The sequence below is a fragment of the Lampetra fluviatilis genome, chromosome 51 (genome assembly GCF_964198595.1).
Source record: "Lampetra fluviatilis chromosome 51, kcLamFluv1.1, whole genome shotgun sequence".
Taxonomy (NCBI): domain Eukaryota; kingdom Metazoa; phylum Chordata; class Hyperoartia; order Petromyzontiformes; family Petromyzontidae; genus Lampetra; species Lampetra fluviatilis.
Genome location: NC_136325.1, coordinates 8,445,937 through 8,469,668, shown reverse-complemented (window position 1 = coordinate 8,469,668; position 23,732 = coordinate 8,445,937). Strand labels below are relative to the sequence as shown.

At 57.4% G+C, this 23,732-nt stretch overlaps 1 protein-coding gene across 4 annotated transcripts in view; it reads left to right on the top strand.

Annotated features, from left to right (window-relative positions):
• Positions 1-23,156, top strand: part of ABCC5 (ATP binding cassette subfamily C member 5) — a 50,152-nt gene extending 26,996 nt beyond the window's left edge. For 3 of the 4 annotated variants that reach the window (XM_078878629.1, XM_078878631.1, XM_078878630.1), the window contains 25 exons: positions 325-558; positions 1,297-1,470; positions 2,126-2,273; positions 2,641-2,789; positions 3,212-3,319; positions 4,208-4,351; positions 4,951-5,160; positions 6,252-6,323; positions 9,964-10,088; positions 11,273-11,345; positions 11,930-12,133; positions 12,642-12,779; positions 13,857-14,195; positions 14,682-14,834; positions 15,423-15,552; positions 16,014-16,167; positions 16,717-16,845; positions 17,081-17,267; positions 18,027-18,116; positions 18,472-18,661; positions 19,220-19,379; positions 19,722-19,800; positions 20,394-20,507; positions 21,328-21,492; positions 22,012-23,156. In XM_078878629.1, the coding sequence (XP_078734755.1) occupies positions 325-558; positions 1,297-1,470; positions 2,126-2,273; positions 2,641-2,789; positions 3,212-3,319; positions 4,208-4,351; positions 4,951-5,160; positions 6,252-6,323; positions 9,964-10,088; positions 11,273-11,345; positions 11,930-12,133; positions 12,642-12,779; positions 13,857-14,195; positions 14,682-14,834; positions 15,423-15,552; positions 16,014-16,167; positions 16,717-16,845; positions 17,081-17,267; positions 18,027-18,116; positions 18,472-18,661; positions 19,220-19,379; positions 19,722-19,800; positions 20,394-20,507; positions 21,328-21,492; positions 22,012-22,122 (3,780 nt within the window). In that variant the 3' untranslated portion in view covers positions 22,123-23,156. Of the gene's footprint in view, positions 1-324; positions 559-1,296; positions 1,471-2,125; positions 2,274-2,640; positions 2,790-3,211; positions 3,320-4,207; positions 4,352-4,950; positions 5,161-6,251; positions 6,324-7,304; positions 9,003-9,963; positions 10,089-11,272; positions 11,346-11,929; positions 12,134-12,641; positions 12,780-13,856; positions 14,196-14,681; positions 14,835-15,422; positions 15,553-16,013; positions 16,168-16,716; positions 16,846-17,080; positions 17,268-18,026; positions 18,117-18,471; positions 18,662-19,219; positions 19,380-19,721; positions 19,801-20,393; positions 20,508-21,327; positions 21,493-22,011 lie in introns of those variants that run through there. The other variant, XM_078878632.1, reaches the window with a different exon arrangement.
• The last annotated feature ends 576 nt before the right edge of the window (positions 23,157-23,732 follow it).

Genomic DNA, 23,732 nt, shown 5'->3' with positions numbered 1-23,732 from the left:
GTCCTTCGCATGATATGCTTCCCTCGAGTCGTCACAATGCCGTTTTGTTTACGTTACAACTCCCCCGCCGACAGTAGCCTCTCCCCCCCGCCCCCGCCCCCCCCCCCCCTTATAATTCAGTTTTACTTAAAAAAACAACACGCGCTAAGTAAATGCCACGTCACACACGTCACCACCCGCGCCGATGTCACCGCGTCGAGACTTAACCGCTCTTGTGCCCACCCTTTGACCCCCACCCCCCCCCCCCCATACAGCTACGCCGCAGCGCCGGGGCAGCGCGAGGCTCACGCGCTGCGCGCATCTGTGCCTTGCTCTGTGCGCTAGGCGTTTGTGGTGCGCCGGCTGCTGGAGTACACTCAGCAGGAGGCCGCCGACCTCACCTACGGCCTCATGCTCGTGGCCGCCATCTTCCTGTCGGAGCTGATACGCTCGTGGTCGCTGGCGCTAACGTGGGCGCTCAACTACCGCACGGGCTCGAGGCTGCGCGGTGCCACGCTGTCGCTCGCTTACGAGAAGGTGCTCAAGCTGCGGAGCCTGCGCGACAAGACGCAGGGGGAGGTGGGTTGACGCTTGCACGCGCGCTTGCACGCTCGCTCGCATGGTCTACGGCCAGGCGACAGAGCTGTGTCGTTCTCATGGCCGTTAGAAACTTCGACCCGAGCCATGCCGGACGGCTGCTGGGGTATTGTCCTCTATACATCTTCATGGCCATGTTAGCATGGCTCCTTGCTTCTGCCTCTCCGACTCCCTCGTCATCCCTTCTGTCCGCCGCCTGATGTAAGCGATTGTAAATTTAAGACTTAATTGACGGGGTTCAACTTGGGAAAGCTCACACTCTCCCGAGTCATCGTCTATTTGAAATGTAAGTGCTTTAATGGGGGGAGTAGTTACGCTCGGTTAACCTCGTGACATCATGGGGTTAACAGCTTGGTTTTGCCGGCCTTCTAAGAGCGAGCGGGTGGGCCTTGTATCCAGAGTCGCATCAGCCCAGTAAGACTGTCGTGTTAAACCAGGCCGGGCCCACTTTCCCTCTTGTCAAAATTGAGCCGGCCTGCTCTAAAGTAGCCTTGGCAACGTGGCAAGTCAGACGGACGGGGGACAAGCCTTGACCTCGCCTTCAGTTTGACCCCGCAACCCCAGCTACCAACCTCTGTGCACCTTCACCCAGATCCCATCGTCCTGTTGCCCTGGGCGGTCGCAAGCCGGTCGGCGCTGACGATCTCTGACCGTGCACGTGTGGGCGTGTGGACGTGTGCCCGCGTGTTTTTGCCCGCGCTTTTAAAACGATCCCCGCAGCTGATGAACATCTGCTCGACGGACGGACACCGCGTGTACGAGGCGGCGGCCGTGGGCAGCCTCCTGGCGGGGGGCCCGCTGGTGGCGCTGCTCGGCATGGTCTACACACTCTTCATCCTCGGACCCACCGCCCTCTTCGGCTCGGCCGTCTTCATCCTCTTCTACCCCGGCATGGTGAGGAGCGCGCCCCGCCCGTGTCTCCTCTTTCACCTCTTTGTTTTTCTCCCCCCCCTGCTCACCCCCTATAGCCAAGCCTGGCACAGATCAAGAGGCGCGAGGTATTTCCCCCCCCCCTCCCCGCTGTAAAAGCCAAGTCGTGCCACTGACGTTGCGCCCAACGAACGATGGCGGTGCGCGGGTGCAGTGGTTGAACCCGGCGACCTCGGTTCGATTCCCGGCCACGATTAACGTCGGCGGCGAGTGGTTTCGAAACCGGTCCTAGGCCTACCGCCCCCTTTGCCAGTCCGCACTGACTGGCAGGGTGAAGAATTTGTCGAGCAAACCCGACGATGTGGGGAGGAGGCTTTCATCCATCAGCGGATTCATGAAGACTTTTTTTTCTTTTCCCAACTTTTTTGGAACCAGGTGATATGGGTGCCTTAAGGCAAAAAGAACAACGCCCTTTTTAAATCAAGACCTGGGCCACAAAAAAGCAAAATCGCACCCACGTTAACTTCGCCATTACTACATGTAAGATTAAACTAATAATAACATTTTCATCCGTTATGTTGAATTTCATTTTATTTGTAATCCTCGCCGTCGAGGCCACGAAGTAGCGTTTGTTGTGAACTCGCGCTCGCGGAAAAAAACCCCAACGCGTCTGCCGCAGATGTTCGTGTCCCGCCTCACGGCGTACTTCCGCAAGAAGTGCCTCGACGTGACGGATCGGCGCGTCCGTCTTATGAACGAGGTCCTCAATTGCATCAAGTTCATCAAGATGTACGCGTGGGAGAAGCCCTTTTCTCACAACATCTTGGGTAAGGCCTCGGCGGCACCGCCCCTCCGTGGTACCGCATCGCGCCACTGCGTCCGCCTTCCAGCCGAGAGGTTGTTGACGTTCGACCGCCTCGACTCGTTTCTCCCGTGTGGCGTCTTGAGATGTCGTCGCAATTGGATGCCGCTGCATAAACCCACGGCGCGTTGCGTGGACTCGCGCGGAGACCCATGGATTTGCTTATTTCATCAGATAATGCAAATAAATTCCCAATTTTTTTTATTTTGTCATTTGTTGCTGGCAGCTTTTTTTTGTTTTGTTGGCCCATTGAGTCTGCGCTTAGCAACTTTGTTTAAAAAAAACTAACATAAATTCCGTGTGTCTTGTTCGTCACGCGTGTCGGCGTGCAGCGGTGCGCGCAGAGGAGCGGCGCATCATGGAGCGCGCGGGCTACGTGCAGAGCATCACGGTGGGCGTCGCACCCATCGTGGTCGTCATAGCCAGCGTCGTCACCTTCTCCATGCACATGGTGCTGGGATACGACCTGGAGGCCTCGCAGGTGACGCCCCTCGCGCCCACCCCCCTTTCCACGCCAAATTCTCTCCCCGGAAACTAGGCCCTTCCAGACCGCGGTTCCCATCTGCACGCTCGATAGCTTCGCCAGTGGCCGGGCCCAGTGGTGGGTGTTTAACGGGTGGGCGTGTGGCGATGCGTGGGGTAAAATCGAGAGCTAAGGACGCCGCCATCGTCGGTGCTTTCGTGCCGCTGGGATTCTGGGTTTGAATCCGGGTTTTCGGCCGTCTGTGTTTTTCAAGCGGGTTCTGTAGCGCTAGCGAGTTGATGGGTCCGCAGTGTTGCACCGAGACGGTGAGTAAACGCAGGGACCAGTTCCATGCACGTGCACGCGTTGCCTCTGTTGAATGCTGTTGTCTTTTTTTGCCTCGATTGTTGACGGCATCCTCCTTTCCGTTTATTCCCCAGGCTTTCACTGTGGTGACGGTGTTTAATGCCATGACCTTTGCCCTCAAAGTGACTCCGTTTTCAGTGAAGGCTCTCTCCGAGGCCTCTGTTGCGGTTGACCGCTTCCAGGTAAAGATGGCATGTGGTTTGCACCTCCCTGAATCCTCGACACAACCTCATGGCTAGAACCCCTCCTCATTGCCATCGTCAACCAATGTGTGTCCTCTACTGGGCCTCCACATGTCATCGACACCCCGTACGGTCTTATGATGAAATGATCCTTCTCACTCTTTATTAGCATGAGACGATTTCACCCCGACGTTTCCGCTGTTGCCATCCACTCGTGCACGTTATCGCTTTCAACTCGCGTGCCGTCGCTTGTTTTCCGTCCATCGTATCGTCATCCCTTCCAGCGACGTCTCCGGGGCTCAGAGCTAAATTACAGCTCCGTGTTTTGCGACGAACGTTACCGTTGACAATTGGAGCGAACGTTTGATAATTAACGCCGATTGAACGACCAAGATGATGAAATTGGAGAAGATTAGAAAAATAAAACGAATCGATAACTCTGAAAGTTCCACGCGAGTGTAGCGCTCCGTGGCCACGGCTGAGCGGGCAAGCCGGTTTGGCACGGCTGAGCGAGAGTAGAGGTTCGTGGCTCGACCCCAGCGGCCGCCCTGTTTAATACTGCGTGTGTTTCTGTCGGAAATGCGACCCGTCCGCTTCTCACAGTGGCCGTTACCAGAGACCCCGTGACGTTCGGGAAGGCCTTCGGCCGTTGTGTGCCGGCGTTACGGGAAAACGTTCGTGCCAAATTTAGAAATGACTCGAAATGCTGAAAGTGCAACATGGTTCCCTACACAGCTCATCTGAAATATCCTTGCCGCTATCAGAATTTCCCAAGCATCAAAATGACACTACCGTCATTATAACGCTGCGTGCGTTCCTACTTGTTTGTGTGTGCGCGCTCACGACGCACCGTGACCTCTCTGCGGCCCACCTTTTGCCGTGGCACAGAGCCTGCTGCTCATGGAGGATCTGCACGTAGCGCGAGCCAAGCCCAGCCGCCCCGGTCTCGCGCTGGAGCTGAAGAACGCCACGCTGGCCTGGGAGACGCTGACGGGCAGCACCCAGGCATCGCCGCGCGCTCGCTCGCCCGTGGTGCGTTCCAAATCGCGGCCCCCTACTCGGCACTCCCGTTGTTCTTGCATCAAACAAACAATTGCCTTTTTTTCCTTTCCCACGGTCCCTTGAGCACAGGCCCAGAGGGCCCAAAATGCCAAATGCGGCGGCAACAAACAGCACTGCCAAAGTTGTGTAATTGGGCAAGGTTAGTATCATTATTATAAGAGCTTTGGAAAAGAGACGGTGGGAGTGGAATTCCAAAGTGGAGCGGTGTAAGGGAAGAAGCGGAGAGAGAGAGAAGTGTTGTGACCTGCAGTGTGGTGAATTAAATGAGTGAGTGGGTTGGTGGTTGTGCGAGTGGGTTGGTGGATGTGTGAGTGGGTTGGTGGATGTGTGAGTGGGTTGGTGGGCGAGTCTATTGGTAGGTGGGTGAGTGAGTGAGTCTATTGGTAGGTGGCTGAGTGAGCGAGTCTATCGGTAGGTGGGTGAGTGAGCGGGTGAGTTGCTTTGTCGTAGCGCGAGGAGTCCCACCCGGGATTTAAACCACCCCTCCTCCCCGCCGCTTGCTCAGTTGCCGCCGCCATGGTCACGGCCGCCACCGCGTGGGTGTGACATGAGGGGGCTTTTGTCGTTAGCCTAAGGGGCGAGTGAAGGCCAAGGATGCCTCCCGTCGGGGCGCCGCCAAGAAGGTGGTGGCCGAGCGGCCGCCCCCAGCCGGGCCGCTCACCGAGCAGATCGGCCACCTCCTCGTGGACAGCCCCGACGAGGAGGACGAGACGCGAAGCATCTTCCGCAAGTCGCGGCTCCTCAAGGTGCTCCACAACATGGACCTCGCGGTGGAGAAGGTGAGCGGAGAGAGAGGAGAGGGAGCGGAAACTCGGGGGCACGCGCGTTCTCGTGTGTGTGTGTGCGTTAAACACGGCTTTCGCCACCAATATTATCCATGACACATTTTTTTTGTTTGGTTTAGATCGCGTAACTATGAATGTGTCATTAAACCCGCCACCACCACCCGACACAGCCAGTTAGTGAGGTTTGTCACGTAAAACAAAACATGCCAGGTAGTTACTACTTTAGCACACCGGTGTGTTGGAGAGTAAACCCACGACATTTACCATTGTACATGTCGGGGGTTTATGATATAAGCCGAAAACGTGTGTTTGATCCGTGCCTTCTTGTGCCTGTCGTTCAGTGTTAATTCCAAGTGTGCACCCGCTGTAAGTTACTGCGCACACCCTTGGATTAATAGGCTCATCCTACCGCTGTTCATTAATTGAGAGGTGCCTGTCGGTCATTCCACTTCACAGCGGGAGAACTTAAAAGTTTTGTTCAAATGTTGAGCCGTTTGAAAATTATCGGCATGCGCCTCTCTACACCGCTTTGGACACTTGTCAACTTTTGCTCCGCGTTACCACCCGCACGTAGGTTTCCTCGGTTGTGCCGTATGCGGCCCTCCGACGTGCATTGAGAACGACGCCCCGACGTTTCTCTGCACGTCCCGGGAATCTAGACCAGTTTCCCCAAACCGTTCGCAAGCGTGGGGCGGGGGGGGGCGTTTAAATCCCGGGCGGAACTCCTCGCGCTCAGACACAGCAACTCACCCACTCGCTCAACCAATCGCTCACTCACTCTCTCACCAACCAGCCCACTCGCTGAACCAATCGATCACTCACTCACTCAATCACCCACCCACTCACTCACTCACTCGCCCACCAACTCACTCACTCAGCCCACCAACCCACCCACTCACCCACCCACCAACCCACTCACCAACCCACTCACTCACCCACCAGTCCACTCACCCACCCACTAATCCACTAACTTACCCACCCACCCACCAATCCACTAACTTACCCACCAACCCTCTCATTCTTCCGATCGACTACTGATGCCGCGCTTGCGTCCGCCGTGCCCTTGCCACCCCCCCACCCTGCAGGGCAAGCTGCTGGGTATCTGTGGTTGCGTGGGCAGTGGAAAGACGTCCCTCATCTCTGCCGTCATGGGGCAGGTGAGACGGGGGTGCCTTTGGGTGCCGGGTCCTTCTCGCCTTTTGCTGTGCCCAGGGGTGCAGTTAACAGGATGTCTTGGCTTGTTCTCCTAAACTCTGCGGGTGTGCGGTGCGTTAGGGTCTCGGGTACAGCTCATCATCATTTTGGCCGCGTGCCCCTTTTTAGTAAATCACGGAGGTGAGTCCCGCGCCGACTTTAATCACCCTCCCGACTCCCCTTCCTCCTCCCCCCCTCCCTCCCCTCCACCACCACCACTGTTTAGCATCGCCTAGGTTGTGCCTAACAGTTCTGTCGTGGTGCGGTTTTGACAGTGGTACAGCCCAACACATCCTGTTAACTCATCCCCTGGCTTTACCCTCTGCTGCCGCCCCCACCGACACCATGAGTCCGATGCTCGCTCCTGTTTTGTGTGTTTGTGTGCTCCGTCGTGCTGATGCGAAAACAGACTATGCCCTAGGGTCCTGTTTGAGGCTGTGGGGAACCCAGGATGTAGAGGGTGGGGTAGGTAGGATTAGCGAGGCTCGGGGGAGTAGGCCGGAGCTAGGGTCCTTGTACTAACATGCGTCCCCAGCGCAGGACTTCGCTACTCTCCCCGTTACCGTCTTCCCAAGGAATCGCCATGCGGTAAGGCGAACCCGTCTTCTAAGAGCATTATTTACTCGTTTGTTTTTGCAAGTGCATTTTATTGACTTGTCGATTTTTTCGCTGTGATGCTGTATTATTTACCTGCTGGATGTGGCCTCGTGGTTGCGAGCCAAGCTCCGGCTCTCGGCAACATCTGCGGGGTCTCTCCGCTCGGCCCGGCCTCCCCGAGTCTGGCGCTCCCGCTCCTTCCGCACGTCGTCGCCCTCGCACGATTTCCCCGCTCCTCTCGTTTACGTGGGGTGGGGGGGGCAATTGGAGGAACGCCCCTGGGGGGGGGGGGAGATGCCCCCTTCGCTCCCCCGCCACTTCCCGCCCCCCCCCCCTCCCCCCCCCCACTTTTTAATTGGTGAATCGGCACGGCGCCTTGCCGAGCTCGATGGTAGTAGCGGCCGTGCCGATCGATGCACGGGTCGCGAGCCCACACGCTCCGGCCGACCGTGGTGTTTGTTGCTGGTGATGGAATTGAAAAACACGTCGTTGCGTAATATTCCCATCAAGCGAAGCCCCGCATTCCGCTCGGGTTCACTCTGGCTTTTCGCCGGGGGAGTGACGCTTTTTGTCCTCATCCGCCGTCTTGCGCTTCTCCATTTCCACAATCAAGAGATCCGAACCAACGACTTCCTTCCACCACCGCCTTCCTCTTTGCTTCCCCGCACTTAAATTCGCGAAGAGATCCATCACCTCCCCCCCCCGTGGCCTGGCGAGGCGGCGCAGCGAGCGTGCGGTTGGGTCGATGCGAGACGGCGAAGTCCACGAGCGCGTCCACGGTAAACGCTCGGGCTACGGACACGCCGGGCGGGCCCCGACACCCGTGCCAGCGAGGGCCCCCCCTCCCCTGCTCGCGGTGGGGGGGGCTGCCGTGGCTGGAGGGCGCTCCGGCCCCGCCGCGGCCGGTCCCTGGCCTTTGCGGCCACCGTGGCGCGTTGTCCGTGGAGTGGCTGTGGAGTGGCTCTGCTGTTGCTTTGAGGTCGGGGGCTGGCTCGTCCTGGGAGGAGCGGGGAGGCCCCGTCTCCCCGCCCGTCTCAGCCCGGGCCCGACGGGCTGTCTCTAGCAAGGCCTGGCTGCAACGGGCGAGCAGCCCAAACGCGCAGCCGTAGGGGAGAGTGCCAGCGTGTGTTTAAAAGGCTTCTGCGGTCTCTCGCTAGGGGCCGCCCGCGCGTCGTTCACGGGGGTGTCGGCGCCCGAGCTGAAATTGCAGGCAGAATTTGCCGTACTCGCCCGCGCCGATTGGCTCGCGTGGTAACTGTCGACGTTATCTTCGTAAATGTTTTGGTGGAACTCGACGTTGCAAGAGAAAAAGGTTTTCGAGATGTCAATCCACCGACGTGTCGTAAACACACAAAAAAACGGTGTCACCTCACCCGGACAAGCAGAAATAGGATGTCATGGACACGCCCGTCTTTGGGAGAACCCCATCTTGTGTTTGACATCGGGCACAAAGCTACCCAAAGCGAGCATTCGCAACCGTAGCTACGTCTTAATGAGGAAATCTTAACACCCGGCTGAGTAGCGATGGAGACCGAAATTGGTTCAAATTTAAAGCCGAAACGCTGCACTGCTCTTCACTGGTGCTACAGGTGATGCGTCCAAGCGAACGATCAAATTGATAAAACAGTAACCGCATTGCTCAGTCCACTGCGTGGGTCGGCACAGGCCTACCGACGTCTTGCTACCCTCGGCACGATCCACACACCACGGTGCCCAGCTCCCGCACCGTAGGGCGGTGGGAGCTCTCGCACGGCCTCGCCGCCGCCGTGCACAGTTTTACGTTTTTGGCTGGGTGACGACTTGTGGCCGGCGAACCCCACGGGACACCTGTACCGCCAGAGCCAGCCGCCGCCGGCCGACCGGCCGAGCTGCCGTTGACGCAAAGCAAAAGAAAAGGGAGAAAGCCTTGCTAGACACAGCCCTGCGGGCCGGGATTGCCGAGCAAAGCCAACCCTGACGCGTCTTGTCTCCCTACCAGGCCTTCTCTCCCTAGTAGCACAGCAGCGGGTGTGCTAGAGGAGCCAACAGTGCCTACGGGTTTGTAGGTATAGAACGATTTCCACCGCACCTCCCCCCGTCTGCCCCTACCCGTCCTCCTTCCCGCCCGCCCGCTCGTTCGCCTTCAAGGGGTTTCTGTTCGGCACAGGGGGGAGGGGGGGAGGGTGGGTGTGTGGGGGGAGTTCCTTAGGTCAGCGGTTCCCAAGCTCCGCATCTTGCGTGGCCCATGCTGCGGCGGAGTGAGCGGCCGGGTTTAACCGGTGCGTTGCTTTGCCGTGACGTCGGAAGGTTTTAGCGCCGACGATTGTGCCTTCCCCTGCCGCCTCCCGGCAGAACGCCAAAGGTAACCGGACAAAGTTGTTGTATTTGAAGGAGGTTTGGGAACCACTGGCTTAAGGGGAAAGTAGCTTGTGGGGTCAGGGGTTGGGTCAGGGGTTGTGTTAGGAGCTGGGGTTTAGGGTTTTGGTTTATGGCGGGCTTACTTTTTACTGGGTAAATGGGTGCGAGTGAATGACAGGGTTAGGGCCTATTGCTGTTTTTCTATCGATTAATTATTTATGCAGAATTACACAGAATTCACGAATACGTAATATTTACATATACCCCGACAGAAACGATAGCGGTTTTTTCAGGTTGTAGAGAATTACGAATGACAGTGATAATTATAAAAAGAGAAAAAGCCTCTTGTAATGATACGGCACATGGCCTATCGTGTCGACGAGCCGTCGGCAGCCAGCCATGCGCGATGGGCGATGCTCGCTGCGGTGGCCGGCTGTGGCGGCTCTGTGTGTGTGTGTGCGCGTGAGAAGACACTGCGTGTGTGCGTGCGTGCGTGCGCGCAAGGAGCGTGTGGGGCTGTGCGAACGACTGAGCGAGAGCGCCTGGCAGTGCGCGTGTGCGAGAGAGCGCGTGCGTGCGAGAGCGAGCGAGTGTGCGAGAGAGCGCGAGCGAGTGCGCGTGCGTGTCGGCGTGCCCCTGCTGACGCGAGTGGCGCGTGTGTGCGTGCAGATGACCCTGCTGGAGGGCAGCGTGGCGGTAAGCGGGACCCTGGCGTACGTGGCACAGCAGGCCTGGATCCTCAACACGACCGTGCGCGACAACATCCTCTTCGGCAAGGCCTACAACGAGGAGAGGTGGGCGCCGGCCACGGACACCCCCTGACCCGCCCCCGGCTCAACGACGGCCTCATTTTTTTGTTTTGTTTTTGACAACCAAACACGAGCCCAATACAACACGCCGTACAATTCCGGTGATGGGGTACAGAGGAATCAACGGTTAAACCATTCCATCGCGATGGAACCGTACGGAAGGGTGGGAGGGGAAGAAGGGGAATTTTAGGGCCCCCCCCACCCACTGCTGTCCCAGCCAAGTAGGGTGCTTGCGTTTGGGTGATGATGGAGATTTAAGTTGGGGGGGGGGGGGGGGGGTGGCGGGTAGAAATAACCAGCATGCTAAGGAGAAAAGCCAGGTATAGGGGGGAGGGGGCCGCTCGGTCGCTTTTAAAGACTCTCCATGAGTGGTTCAGCCGTGGCTCAGTTCAAGCCGGGCTCACGGAAATCTTGAGCACGGCTGGGACCATTGCTCGGAGCCGGCTTGAGTTCAGAATGGCTTTGAGCCTCCTCGCTTGAGCCAGAGCCAAGCCCGAGCCATGACTAAGATTATATGAGCTTTGGTCTCTAATCATCATTATCGTTAGCCACGTCTTAACTACTGCCATGTGAAGGCCTCTCCAAGCCGCTGCCATCTCTTAACAGATTCTTAACACGAGCCGATGGCAACATCTGTCTGTCTGGTACCTGTACGTCTTGGGCGCGATCCCTCCTTAGCTGCTACTCTGTCGTTGAGCTCGACCACCGTCCGTCACCCCCGACGCGTCTTGCGCCAGCATCTCAAGGCGCTGTACAGACACCGTGGGCGTGTTTGTTTTATCGAGAGAAACAGGCTCGCACTCATCGTGCCTAGGTGTGTACCTGCGTGGGTGGTCCATAATCTTGGGTCTTTCGGTAAAGTCACGTAGATAGGGTAAAAAAAAACTACGACGTTTCTATCTCAACACAAGCGGTTGTCTTCAGGAAAAGGGGGGTTAGCTTCCAAGGCAAACTGTTTATAAGGGTTTGAAATGGGTGGTCCATGTTAATCAAAATCCGTTTTGTCATTGACATCGTTTCTTCTTGAATTGCACATAGCTGTGCAATTATAGCCTCACAGAAGGATTTTTTAGGGGTCGCTACTGCGGCGCTTGAGTAAGGGCCTTGCGGAATGGGTATGCCTGTGTGTGTTCACCTACCTGTGTGTGTTCACCTGCGTGTGTGTGCAGGTACAACATGGTGCTGGAGGCTTGCTGCTTGCGCATCGACTTGGCCATGCTGCCGTACGGAGACATGACAGAGGTGAGAGGGGACCCCGCCGCCCCCACCCCGCTCGCACGCCAAACGACGACGACCCCTTTCCCCCCCCCCCCCCTTCCCGTTATCACGCGCGCTCTGGTCGCGACGACTGTGAGATGGACGCGACCGTAGCGAGAGCCGTCGCAACCCGTGCGCAGCGATCCGCGACGCGGGCGAGAGGCTCGCGCTTGGCCAGCGCGCTCCTGTTGCCGCTCGACATTCTGGTGAGGCCACGTGGTGAGCCGAGACCAGATTTGTGTCGTTAAGAACCCTCTGTCACCCTTCCCCCCCCCCCCCCCCCCCATTTACGTTTTCAGCTTCCCCCCCCCCTTCCCCATCGTGATGGCCTCACTTGGTGCAGCGGGCCTCCCCTGCTTTTCCCCCACCCCTTATAGACGGCACAGATACGTCGGGACCGGTTCCCCACGGCCGGAGGAGATGGAGCTACGAAATCACGCGACGTACGCGACGGGCTGTAACGGGCCCACGCTTGCGTGTTTAGTTTAAAATGTCGGCTGTTGAGCTTGCGCCGGTGCCGGCGCCGGCGGTAATCCTGCGCGCTCGTGCGTGTGCGATGGTGCCCGCAGATCGGAGAGCGAGGGGCGAATTTGAGCGGCGGGCAGCGGCAGCGCATCAGCCTGGCGCGGGCGCTGTACAGCGACCGCAGCATCTACCTCCTGGACGACCCGCTGAGCGCCGTCGACAACCACGTGGGGGCGCACCTCTTCACGCACGCCATCCGCACCGGCATGCGCGGCAAGACGGTGATGTTCGTCACGCACCAGCTGCAGGTGAGGGCACCGGCTCGCCACCGAAGATGTGGCTTTTGAGATGAACCGAGGCCCGGCTGTGTGCGTGTGTTTGGTCATTTATTTGTGGCATGTGTGTGTGTGTAGTGGCTGAGCGGTAATACAGCGCCGTGCTACGAACCCAGTGACGATTATCTGAACTGGTCTTGGGCCTTGCCTAGCTTCGACTCGGCCTCGAATGAGTACCTTGCGAGGTGTGTAAACATCGCTGCTAGGTAGAGAAAGGTGCCCGGGCGTGGTGTTGGCCACCCCCGCTCGTGTGGTGTGTCAGCCGATGTGCTCATTAACAGCACTTGCCCCAACAGTCTTGTCAAGGCTATATGGGGGAATCGTTGTCCTTGTATGTGTAGCGCACGCATGAGGGTTGGGTAAATTGGTGTGTGCGTGCGTATTCGCGTGTGCTGTGTTTACGGCTTGAGCTCTTTAGTTCCACGTCCATTCGGTCCGCGGTGTCTGCGGGAGTCGTCTAATTCCCGTTGTAATTGCGCAGTACCTGGCGGAGTGCGACGTGGTGCTGTTCATGCGCGACGGCTGCATGGCGGAGTGGGGCACGCACGCCGAGCTCATGAACAACAGCGGAGATTACGCGGCGCTCTTCCACTCGGCAAACGAGGGCTCCCACTACAAGGTACGTGCGCACGCGCGGGCCGTGCGCACACATGCGCGTGCTCCCCCACGGCAATACACGTACCCGGAATATGTATTTATGCCGGAGGAATCCGATGCGCTCTGAAGCAGGTCAGAACGTTACAACAACAATACACAAGCACGAGAGAAGTGCACAGTGTAGCATACGGCGGGGGCGGAGGGGGGGATCTTTGTCTTTGAGGGCTGTGACATGGCCAAGAGTTCGCCGTTTGTCGCTGCAGAAGTTGGCGGTTTCACTCTGGCAGGCCACCCTGATTAATACCGCAAGCGTTTTTAGCCGGAAATGACGCGCCGTGTGCTTGTCGCTGGACGTAAAAAACAAATCCCCTGACATCGTTGCGAACGGAGTAGGCCATTGTGTGTCCTGCGTCACTGTCCAAATTGGCTACGTTTAAAAAATGACACCGCAGGTTTTCTCAGCGCAGGCAACACGCTTAAGCATAGTGCAAATATGAAATGTTCTTAACTATGACTATGAAAAATAAGAATAGGTTTTACACTGTCTGGCAATACAGCAGGTGTTAAGATGTTCAAACGCCAAATAGAAACCTTTTGCAAGGAATAAAGTCTGCATTAACCACACGTACTTGTGGTGAATATGCAAATCAAACATGCTCTGATAACATTTGCATTGTCTTTGAAACTGATTGGCCTAATCAAGTTCAAGTTCATTTATTAGGTATAGCCCTGTGAGCCATTCGGCTCTTGAATCGGGTGCAACCGCAACAAACAAAAAACAAAAACATGAACAAGAAAACATCTTAAAGTGAATATGTGACTAAGTGCAAACAGAAAATCCAAGAAAAGACGGCAAAATATTGCCAGTGTCAGACCAGAGAACACCAAAAGGCGATCCGTACAAAGACATTGCACGTTTCGGAGCATTTAGCTCGGGGTGGGGGGGTGAGCAGCTATGAACACTTATTTTTCACACTTTGATACTGTCAAAAAAGGTCGTATCATAAGCTCAGCCTGTGATGATGCCGACGTCGTCGATGCTGCGTGGACGGAGTTGTTGGGAGCGCTCCGTGACTACGGCCCCTCTGCCCCTTGCCAGCTCGACGAGAAGCAGAGCGCGCGGCAGTCGGTGAAGAAGCCGGCCGAGAAGAAGAAGCTGAAGAACAAGCAGCTGGTGGCCATGGCCACGGAGGAGGACGACGCTCCGGCCGTCAGCAAGGAGGAGAAGGAGGTGGAAGAGGAGGAGGAAGAGGGGCAGCTGATGACGGCCGAGGAGAAGGGCCACGGCTCGGTGCCGTGGTCGGTGTACGCGGTGTACATCGGCGCCGCCGGTGGGCCCTGCGCCTTCATCGCCATCCTCTCGCTCTTCATTTTCACCGTGGGAAGCACGGCCTTCAGCAACTGGTGGCTCAGCTACTGGATCAAGCAGGGCAGCGGGGTGAGTCGCCAATGCCGCCGACATCGTCGTAATGTGTCGTCGCGACGTCTTCGTCGGCCGCGGTCTGTCCGCTGCTGCCCCCTCCCCCCCCCAGGCGGGCCGTCGTCTCGCGCGGCCGCGTGATGCGACAGTCCGTTGAGCTGACGCACCGCGATATGATTTCCTAGCTCCATCTCCAGTGGAGATCTAATCCGGCGCGCTCGCTCCTTTGGGTGCCAACACAGTCGTCGATTTCACCGCTCCTTCTCTGCAGTGGATGTCTGCGGTCGGGCGTGCTCTCTCCTTTGACCTTGACCGCCAGCCCTCATCGCTTCATGCGACGTGCCCTACTACCCAAGCCCACTTTCATTCCCAACGTGATTCTTACTATTCTTAATATTCTCGAATCTACGTCTGCCACGTCTTGGTCTCGGTGGAATTTCAATCGCCCCCACCTCCCTCCACCTCCCCACCCCCCTCCCCACCCCCACCGCGATCGTTGTTCAGAACTGGTCGACGTGGAGCGCCAACGACACGCTGCTGAGCGGCATGGGAAGCATGAAGGACAACCGCGACATGCACTTCTACGCCGGCGTGTACGCGCTCTCCATGGTGGCCATGCTGTTCCTGAAGGCTGTGCGCGGGATCGCCTTTGTGAAGGTAGCGGAGAGTCGCTCTGCCCGCGTGCTACGTGCGCGTGTGTGTGCGCGTGTGTGCTTGCGTGCGTACGTGTGTGCGCGCGTGTGCGCGCGAGTGTGTGTTTCAACGTCTGTGGGGAGCTGTGTTACGAACCCGGCTACGACCCGAGTTCGATTCCCGCCACGACCGCCAACCGCAGCGACGATTATCTGAACTGGTCCTGGGCGTCCCCTAGAGCACCTGGTGCGATATGTAAATAATGGCACTCGGGTGTGCTGCTGGCCACTCCATCGCCTCCTGTGCCGTATTGGCCTTCATAGTTGCTCGCTTACAGCACTTGCTGCAACAGTCTGTTAAGGCTGTACGGGGAATCTTTGTCTATGTTGCACATGTGCGGCCTGTGTGGTGCAGTTGGTGGGGTGTGTGTGTGTGTGTGGTCAACATGCGTGTGCGTTGCAAGTGTCGTATGTGTTGCGCACATGTTTGGGTATTGTACGTTTGTGTGTGGTTGTGGTGGGTGTATATTGCACATGCGCGTTGTTTGTGTGTGTGCTCAATCATGCGCGCGACTAACCCCGGGGCCCTCTCTCCCGCCGCACGCGTTTCCAGGGCACGCTGCGCGCCTCGTCGCGCCTCCACGACTCGCTCTTCCTGAAGGTGCTGCGCAGCTCCATGACGGTGTTCGACACCACGCCGACCGGGCGCCTGCTCAACCGCTTCTCCCGCGACATGGACGAGGGTGAGCGACGCCACCACGGCATACACCGCCGTAGCCACAGCCGCCGCCGCCCGTGACGCAGACGACGCGTCGTCGTCGGGCACTCCACGTAGAAGTACACGGCGGCAGGGTGCCGCTCATGCCGCACGGCCTGCGTTCGATTACCAACTCGGGGCGCCTTTATCTCTGGAGTCTGTCTCACCCCTCAACTCTCCCCCCTGCTCTGCATGAGTTTCCTCTGGGTTTTCTGGTTTGCTCCCGTAGCTAAAACAAAAAACCCAACAACACGCAATGTAGTAACAACTGGTATTGGCAAAATATCCGGATGGACGCCCCCGTGAGTCGTGCGGTGCCCAAAGCTCAACCCCGTGACCTCACACTGAAGTTCCACACGTGGATTACGAGTGGCCGGGAAAACATTTCGCGTGAAATCGCAGCACGTAAGTCTCTGACTCTAGTGGTGCCTGCGTGCGTGTTCACAGTGGACGTGCGCATGCCCTTTCAAGCGGAGCTCTTCATCCAGAACGTCATCCTGGTGCTCTTCTGCCTGGGCGTCATCGCCGCCGTCTTCCCCTGGTTCCTCCTCGCCGTGGTCCCGCTCTGCGTCCTTTTCCTCATCATCAATAAGATCTCGCGGTGAGCTGAGGGCGGTCGTGAACGACGTGGCGCGTCGGTCTAACGTTTAGTAACGCCCCCCGTGCGTGTGTACGTTTTGATCTGTGAGAAAAGTAACTCGGGCAGCACGAGTCGCGGCTATAAGAGATGGTGGCCGGTGGGTGACACTTAACGATGGACGTGTCTTGAGAAGGGGTCGTTCGCCGCGGAGATGAAGCGATGAAATCGGCTCTTTGCAAGTGCTGGGTGAATTGTTACTTGGCAGGACCTTGAGGTGGCTGGGGTGTGGGGTTGGTGACCGTCATCACCTGACCAAAAAATTGGCCAAAATTTCCCTTGGTGAAATTCAAGATGGGTTTTTTTTTTCTCAATGGTGTAACTTGCAACAAGAGAGAGTGGGGATTGCAGGCCATCCATCCATTGCAGGCAACTCGCGACAACTGTGGACGCGGCCTGCAAATCCCTCGCGTGAAACAACCTTAACAGGCCGAGCGTTGCGGTGGTGCACGATGCGCGTTGCCGCCGGGTGTAGCGGCTAAGGCAGCGCGTGCTTCGCCTGTGTCCCGTCAGGGTGTTCATCCGCGAGCTCAAGCGCCTGGACAACATCAGCCACTCGCCGTTCATGTCGCACGTGGCCGCGAGCCTGCAGGGCCTGCCCACGATCCACGCCTACAGCAAGTCCGACGAGTTCCTGCACAGGTTCGTTTGTGGCAAGAGTCCTGTCCCCTGTGTTGTGATGGGCAGGTTCTATGGCAGCTCGGTTTGTGTGATTTTTCCACCGTACAAAATTCGCTCTACTATGCAGTGTGAATTCACTCGGATGCCGCTATGCGGTCGGACGTAGGACAACATTGTGTACCGTTTGCGCTACTCGGCAGGTAGCCGTCTCACACACAGACACACAAACGGAGAATCTTCATCTTTGTGTGCGCAGGTACCAGGAGCTGCTGGACACGAACCAGGCGTGCCTCTTCCTGTTCAGCTGCGCGGTGCGCTGGCTGGCGGTGAGGCTCGACATCATCAGCGTCGCGCTCATCACCACCACGGCGCTCATGATGGTGCTCATGCACGGGCAGATCCCCGCCGCCTACGCGGGGCTCGCCATCTCCTACGCCATACAGGTGTGGGGCGGGCGGCCGGGGGAGCGGCGTGGGGAGCGGGGGGCGGGGGAGGGCGGCGTTCGGAGACTGGGTGGCGACGGGTCACGCGTCGTTGTTGGTGGTGCGGTGGTTGAGGGGCTCTGCTCTGTGAACCCGGCGACCCGAGGTTCGATTCTCGCTCGCGGCCGATGTGAAGTGACGAAAATATCTGAAGCGGTCTCCGGCCCTGGCCTCGTGGTGTGTAAGACGTTAGCAAGCACTGGGGGAGATGAAGGCGGCCGGGCGTGGTTCCGGCCACACCACACACCCCCTTGTGTGCTGTGTTGGCCTTCATAGGTGCCCACTAACAACATTTGCCTCAACGACCTGTTACGGCTGTATACTGGGCGGGGGGGTTCTTTGTCTGTGTGTCGTTACGCCACGCATAACACCTGGGTCTGTTCCGACACCACCTGCCTTTGTTACCTCGCATAGCCTCCGAGCGCTCATCACTTAAGTGGCACTTGGCTGTGGCTGTTGTCTACCTGTGGTCTGCTCGTGTGTGCGTGACGATGTTTGTGTTGACGCGCTGCACCCACCACGCTCGGCTCGCCAACAGCACTTGCCCGCAACAGTGTGAGGTCGTCCAGGGGATCTTTGCCTTTTGTTGCAACGCGGTCTGTGTCATGGGGTTTGTTTTCAACGGGGCGAGCGTCACGATGCTATCCACGTGACGGCGTTGCCCGTTGTGACACGTGCGCCGCCCCCCCCCCCCCCCCCGTCCGTGTGAAACCCCCGCAGCTGACGGGAACGTTCCAGTTCACCATCCGCCTGGCGTCCGAGACGGAGGCTCGCTTCACTTCGGTGGAAAGAATCCAACACTACATCGAGGTGGGGGTGGGGGGCACGTAATGGGTGTGGGGCATCCCATTTGGCGAGGGTGTGACACCTATGTAATACGTGTATTGTGCGCGCAGACGTGTGATTAATATGTGCAGTGTGTGCAGTGTGGTCCCGTGTAATTCTTAGGTGCAATATATGTAGTGTGTGTACGATTTAGTAGTGTCTGCATGGCGTGTGTGTACCATGTGTGGTGTGTGTACTATGTGTAGTGTGTGTACACCGTGTGTGTGTGTGTACCATGTGTGTGTACGTGCGTGTCGTGTGCCGCGTGTTGCTCGTGTGAATCTCTGCTTCACCGTCGTCGTCGTCACCGTCTCCCATGCTGTTCTCTCTGTCCGCACAGGCCCTGGAGGAGGAGGCCCCGGACCACATCCCCGAGAAGCCGCTGGCCGCCGAGTGGCCGCAGCACGGCTCGGTCTCCTTCCAGGACGTGGAGATGCGCTACCGCGAGGGACTGCCGCTCGTGCTCAAGCGCGTCACCGCCAACATCAAACCGCGAGAGAACGTCGGCATCGTGGGGCGCACGGGCTCCGGTTCGTCACACGCACACGTACACGGACACGCACACACACGCGAATGCACACACGAACGCGCGCACACACGGACATGCGCACACACGGACATGCACACACACGGACATGCGCACAGTGCGTTGACTGCTCCACTGCCACTCACACAAACGCACACAGACGTCCCCTTCGTATAGCCTTGACAAGCTGTTGGGCCAAGTGCTGTTAGCGAGCACTTAAGGCCGGCACAAGTAAACAATCTAAAACTAAACTTTTCAAACTAAACTTTTTATTTTACTAGGTAAGGCCCAACATCAAGTAAAATGCATTTCCTGTTTCAAAAGTTGGCTCGGACACATGACATTTCAAATCCATTCCAAGTCTACGTAAACAAAAAGAATAGTTGTGGCGGCTATAGCACCCGTATATAAACAGATGGAGGATGCACGTCTGATTCAATCCTCGTCCTTCGATCGTGGAAACTTTGCCGAGTCTCCCCTAATGAGCGTCTGACCCTCTTGGCGGTGCCGCCCTCTCGCGTGCCGCCCTCTCACCGCCGCGTGCCGTGCGCGTGCGATGCAGGCAAGTCGTCGCTGGGCGTGTGTCTCTTCCGCCTCGTGGAGCTGTGCGGCGGCTCCATCTCCATCGACGGCGTTCCCATCGGCGACATCGGCCTCGGCGACCTGCGCTCCCGCCTCTCCATCATCCCCCAGGAGCCCGTGCTCTTCATCGGGACCATTCGGTACGAGCCCCACGACCTCGGCCGGGCCCGTTCGGAGGATGCCGGAGAGACACTGAACGGCACCGCTGACATCCTGTCGTTCTGAATTCGGCTTTCAGCCAGACAGCCGTGATAATTGTTTTTATGAGTATATAACGACAATGCTGGTTTACCTAGGAAAGCCTTGCAAAGTCTCAAGAGTGTTTTGTGGTTGGGGGGAGCGATCTTCGTGCTGTTGTGTGTGATCCAATGAGGATAATTTTTAAGATAGTTTTATTTTTGTTTCTGGATAACGACAATTTCTCCGACTTCCTTGTAAAAATGTAGAGGCGGTCCCGTTGATTGGTGCCCTTTGTTTTTCAGCACAAACCTGGACCCCCTGGGGCAGTACACGGACGAGCAGATCTGGGAGGCCCTGGAACGCACGCACATGAAGGATAACGTGAGTCGCCCAACTTGACCGTCGCTCGACCCAATGCTCGCGCGTTGTCACCACATCTTTGTTCCTCCTGTGTCCCGTGTCCAGTTTGGGTTTTTGTGAGGGGTGGCTCGAAGGTCAGAGCTACGAACTGCTTGCCAAGACAAAGCCAGGGCGGAGGCTGGAACCGGCGTGTGCGTGCGCGTGTGTGTGTGGGAGGGTGATAGTTGCAGCGGGTTTGTACAGCGCCTAGCGTGCTGTGCCTGAGTTCGATTCCCGCTCACGGCCAACACCGGTGACGATTTTCTGAACCGGTCCTGGGCCCTCCTGTAGGTCGACTCGGCCTCGGATGAGAACCTGGTGCGGTGTGTAAACACCCCCTCGTGTGCTGTTCCGGCCTTCATACGTGCTACTTGCTATAATAGTTTTTTTGTTAGATCGCGTAAATATAAATGTCGTTAAACCCGCCATCGCCAGACACAGCCACCCAGCCCCCTTGTGTGCCGTGCCGGCCTTCATAGGTGCTACTCGTTTACAGCACGTGCCCCAAATGTCTATTGAGGCTATACGGGGGGATCTTTGTTGTCGTCGTTGTTGGCGTGCGTGCGTGCGAGCAGATAGGACAACTCCCGCAGAAACTTGAGACGGAGGTGATGGAGAACGGAGAGAACTTCTCGGTGGGCGAGCGGCAGCTCATGTGCGTGGCACGCGCCATCCTGCGCCATAGCAAGGTGCGATGGCGACAAACACGCTCACCGCACCGAGTGACTGCCTTTTCAAGAGTCGGGGCGGGGGGGGGGCATCCGGGGATTGTCGATTGGGTCGGCCACCGCTCCACCACCCCCGAGCAATCGGATTTCACTGTGTAACAAAAATTGTTTTTTTGTCCCTGGGTTAGTAAGTGTCATTTCCTAATTGTTGATGCCTCAAAAGTACAGAAATTTGCTGTTATTCCCCACAAACTTTGCTTTTGTGACCAGGACAGTGATATTTTGAAATGTACCTATTTTCAATGAGAAAACGTGGTGTGCATTTGTGTCATTCCTTCACGTAAAGTCCTGATCACAAAAGCAAAGTTTGTGGGGAATAACAGCCATTTTCTATACTTTTTAGCCATAAGCAATTAGGAAATAACACTTCCTACCCAAAAATTGTGCTACATAGTGTTATTGGTTCAATACCTCCATTCATCCAGAGAATGAGACTAGTTGGGGCGCGGGGGAGAGGAGGAGTGTCAACTCCATCCCCCACCACACGTGCCGCTGCTTGGGAGGTGGTAACTGAGGCCTGGTGACATCATCGGTGTCATTGGCAGTGGGGGGGGGCGGTTTCTCACCTTCAGCCGATTACAATTTAAACGTCGTGATTTATTTTATTTTCTACCTACGTGACTTTACCAAAAGAACCTGCAGTCATGAAAGCTTCAAATCAAGATTGATTACAATTTAATTGACCGTTCTTCCCCGGCTGCAGTCGAAATTGGTATTAAGTGCCATTTAACCCCCCCCTTCCCCCCTCGCCCGTACCACCGCTCTGTCTCCATGGTAACAGATTCTACTGCTGGATGAGGCCACGGCGGCAATCGACACGGAGACCGACACGCTGATCCAGGAGACGATCCGTCGCGCGTTCGGGGACTGCACGATGCTCACCATCGCCCACCGACTCAACACCGTGCTGTCCTGCGATCGCATCATGGTCATGGACCAGGGACAGGCACGTTGGGCCACGGGGCCAGCGCACACGCAGGCCGCACCCGAGACGAAGATGATGACGACAGTCTAATAATGATTTCGACTTGTGACGTGCCGCTCAGTTTTCGCTCGCGCTGAAGGCAACTCGGAGGCGCAAGGTACCACAGGCGTTAAGGCGGCCGCGCGATAAGCCGGTGCCAACAGTTGCCCAAGCTCTGCGGTTGTCTGTTTATTAAGGTGTTACAGGTCAATTAATGAGCGTTTTTTGTTAAAATGTGGGAGGAAACTGGGAGCACCCGGAGCAAACCCACGTGCGTAGCGAGGGAGAAACGCTCTATCCCACAGACGGAGCAGGTGGAGCCCACGTTTTTGCTGCGCTGCCTTGTCCTGGAAAGCCAGGGGCACAGCACCTCCTCGTCGCCGACGGGGGAAGGGAGTTTTAACAACAGTCGCACGATCCGCCAATGCTCACTGCCTCCACCACCGCCGCATCTATGTAACCCGCGATTTCTCTCCCTCACCACCTCTCCGCCGACCCTAGGTAGTGGAGTTCGACTCGCCGTCCACGCTGCTGGAAAACCGAGCGTCGCGCTTTGCGGCCATGATGGTGGCGGGGGAGGGTCAGGTGACGCGTTCCCTGGGGAGCGGGTGAGGCCCTCCTAGGACCCCGCCCCCGGGGCCCCCCACCTCCAGGGTGTCCACCCGCCCCCCCGCGGGGCAGCAGCGGCGGCAGCAGCAGCAGCAGGCGCGTGCCACGGAGGCACTGAGGACCAGCTGCACCACGGCCGCTCACGAGCACAGCCGCTCCTGCCCGGCTTTGTCACACGGCAGCCGCCCCCCTCCCCCCCAACCCCCCTCCACTCCGCACCGCCCAAGCTGCTGGGGGGCTGCCCGTGGAACGCTTGGCGGTGCCGCTTGCCGTCTCCACGTAGTCGTTCTGTTAGCCGTGTGTCCGGACGCAAAAAAAGTATGAAGATGATGCTGTTGTGAAAATACTACTACTACTATCGCTTGTAGGTTCCGCGCAAAACGACCGTGCAGAAGGGTGTTTTTTTTTTTACACACACAAAAAAAACTCTGCGTTGCCTTTCAGCGGTCAGCAGGTACCGGACGCTCGTGTGAGCGCCCCCACGCACGCGCGAGTTTGCACGCGTGCGCGCTCGCGGTGCCTCACTCGCTCGCGTGCGCCCGCACACTTCCAGTACGAGTGCCGCGCAGCGGTGCCGTTTGGCGTATTTAACGACCCGTCGCGTAAGCGCGCGCGCGCGTGCTTCAGCGTTGCAGCGCGTGTCGGATCACTGTCTCCTGAGCTGCGAGCGTCGCGGTCCCTGTGCCCTGCAGTGCAGAGGCACGTGCGGCCAGACGAGAAAAGTCTGCAATAGTCTGTCGCCGCTTGACACTTACTACAAACTGACGTAATAAATATACGCGTACGACGGTGCTTTGTTCGAAGGCCTCTGGGACTCTGTGTGATCCGTAGAGCCGTGTTAGATGTTACTCGTAGCCTAGCTTTCCCCCTCCCCCCCCACCACGAGGGGATGGGGGGGGGCGGCCCCCGGAGCCTTGGGGCCGCTGGGAGGGGTTGCGTCGTCGGGATCGATTGCACGTCGCCTCGGTCGCTGGGCCGGCCTCTCTCTGCACTTTTTTTTTCTTCCAATAAATAAGATATTTTCTGCCTCGATTCAACGCCGCGTCAGATTGCGTTTTTTATTCGTTTTTTGCCTTGGCTGCTGGTGATTCTATTCCAGTCGTGCGCTGTCCTTGCCGGGTCACGAGACGGATACTGTTTTTGGCGGGGGCGGGGGGGGGGGGGGAGACTCGCAGCCCATAGAAGTTGGTAATGCAGAGCTACTTCTGGGATCCCCTAAGTGACAAATGTTTCACACGCTGTAGAGGGGGTAGCACTCCGTCACACGGCAGCCGGAAATAATTAAAATTTCCGGTTTCTTTTCCTGTACGGTAGTCCCTCGGTTAGCATTTTTAATCCGTTCCACGAAAATTACCGTTAACCGAAATAACTGTGAATCAAATTTACTTTTAAGTTGAAAAATAATAATAATAACCTGAGTCTGCAAGAGAAAACGAAATGGAAAAAGAAGCCAGTCGAGGTCTAAACTCAAATGGGTGTCGCTGATTGGCTGAGGGCACGGCTCAGCCCCCCACGTGCGAGCGCTCTGATTGGCTGAAATTGGCGCCCCGCGTGCAGAACGTTAACACGGTACCGTGACATCACAACGTTAAGTCGAAACCATGGGGTCACTT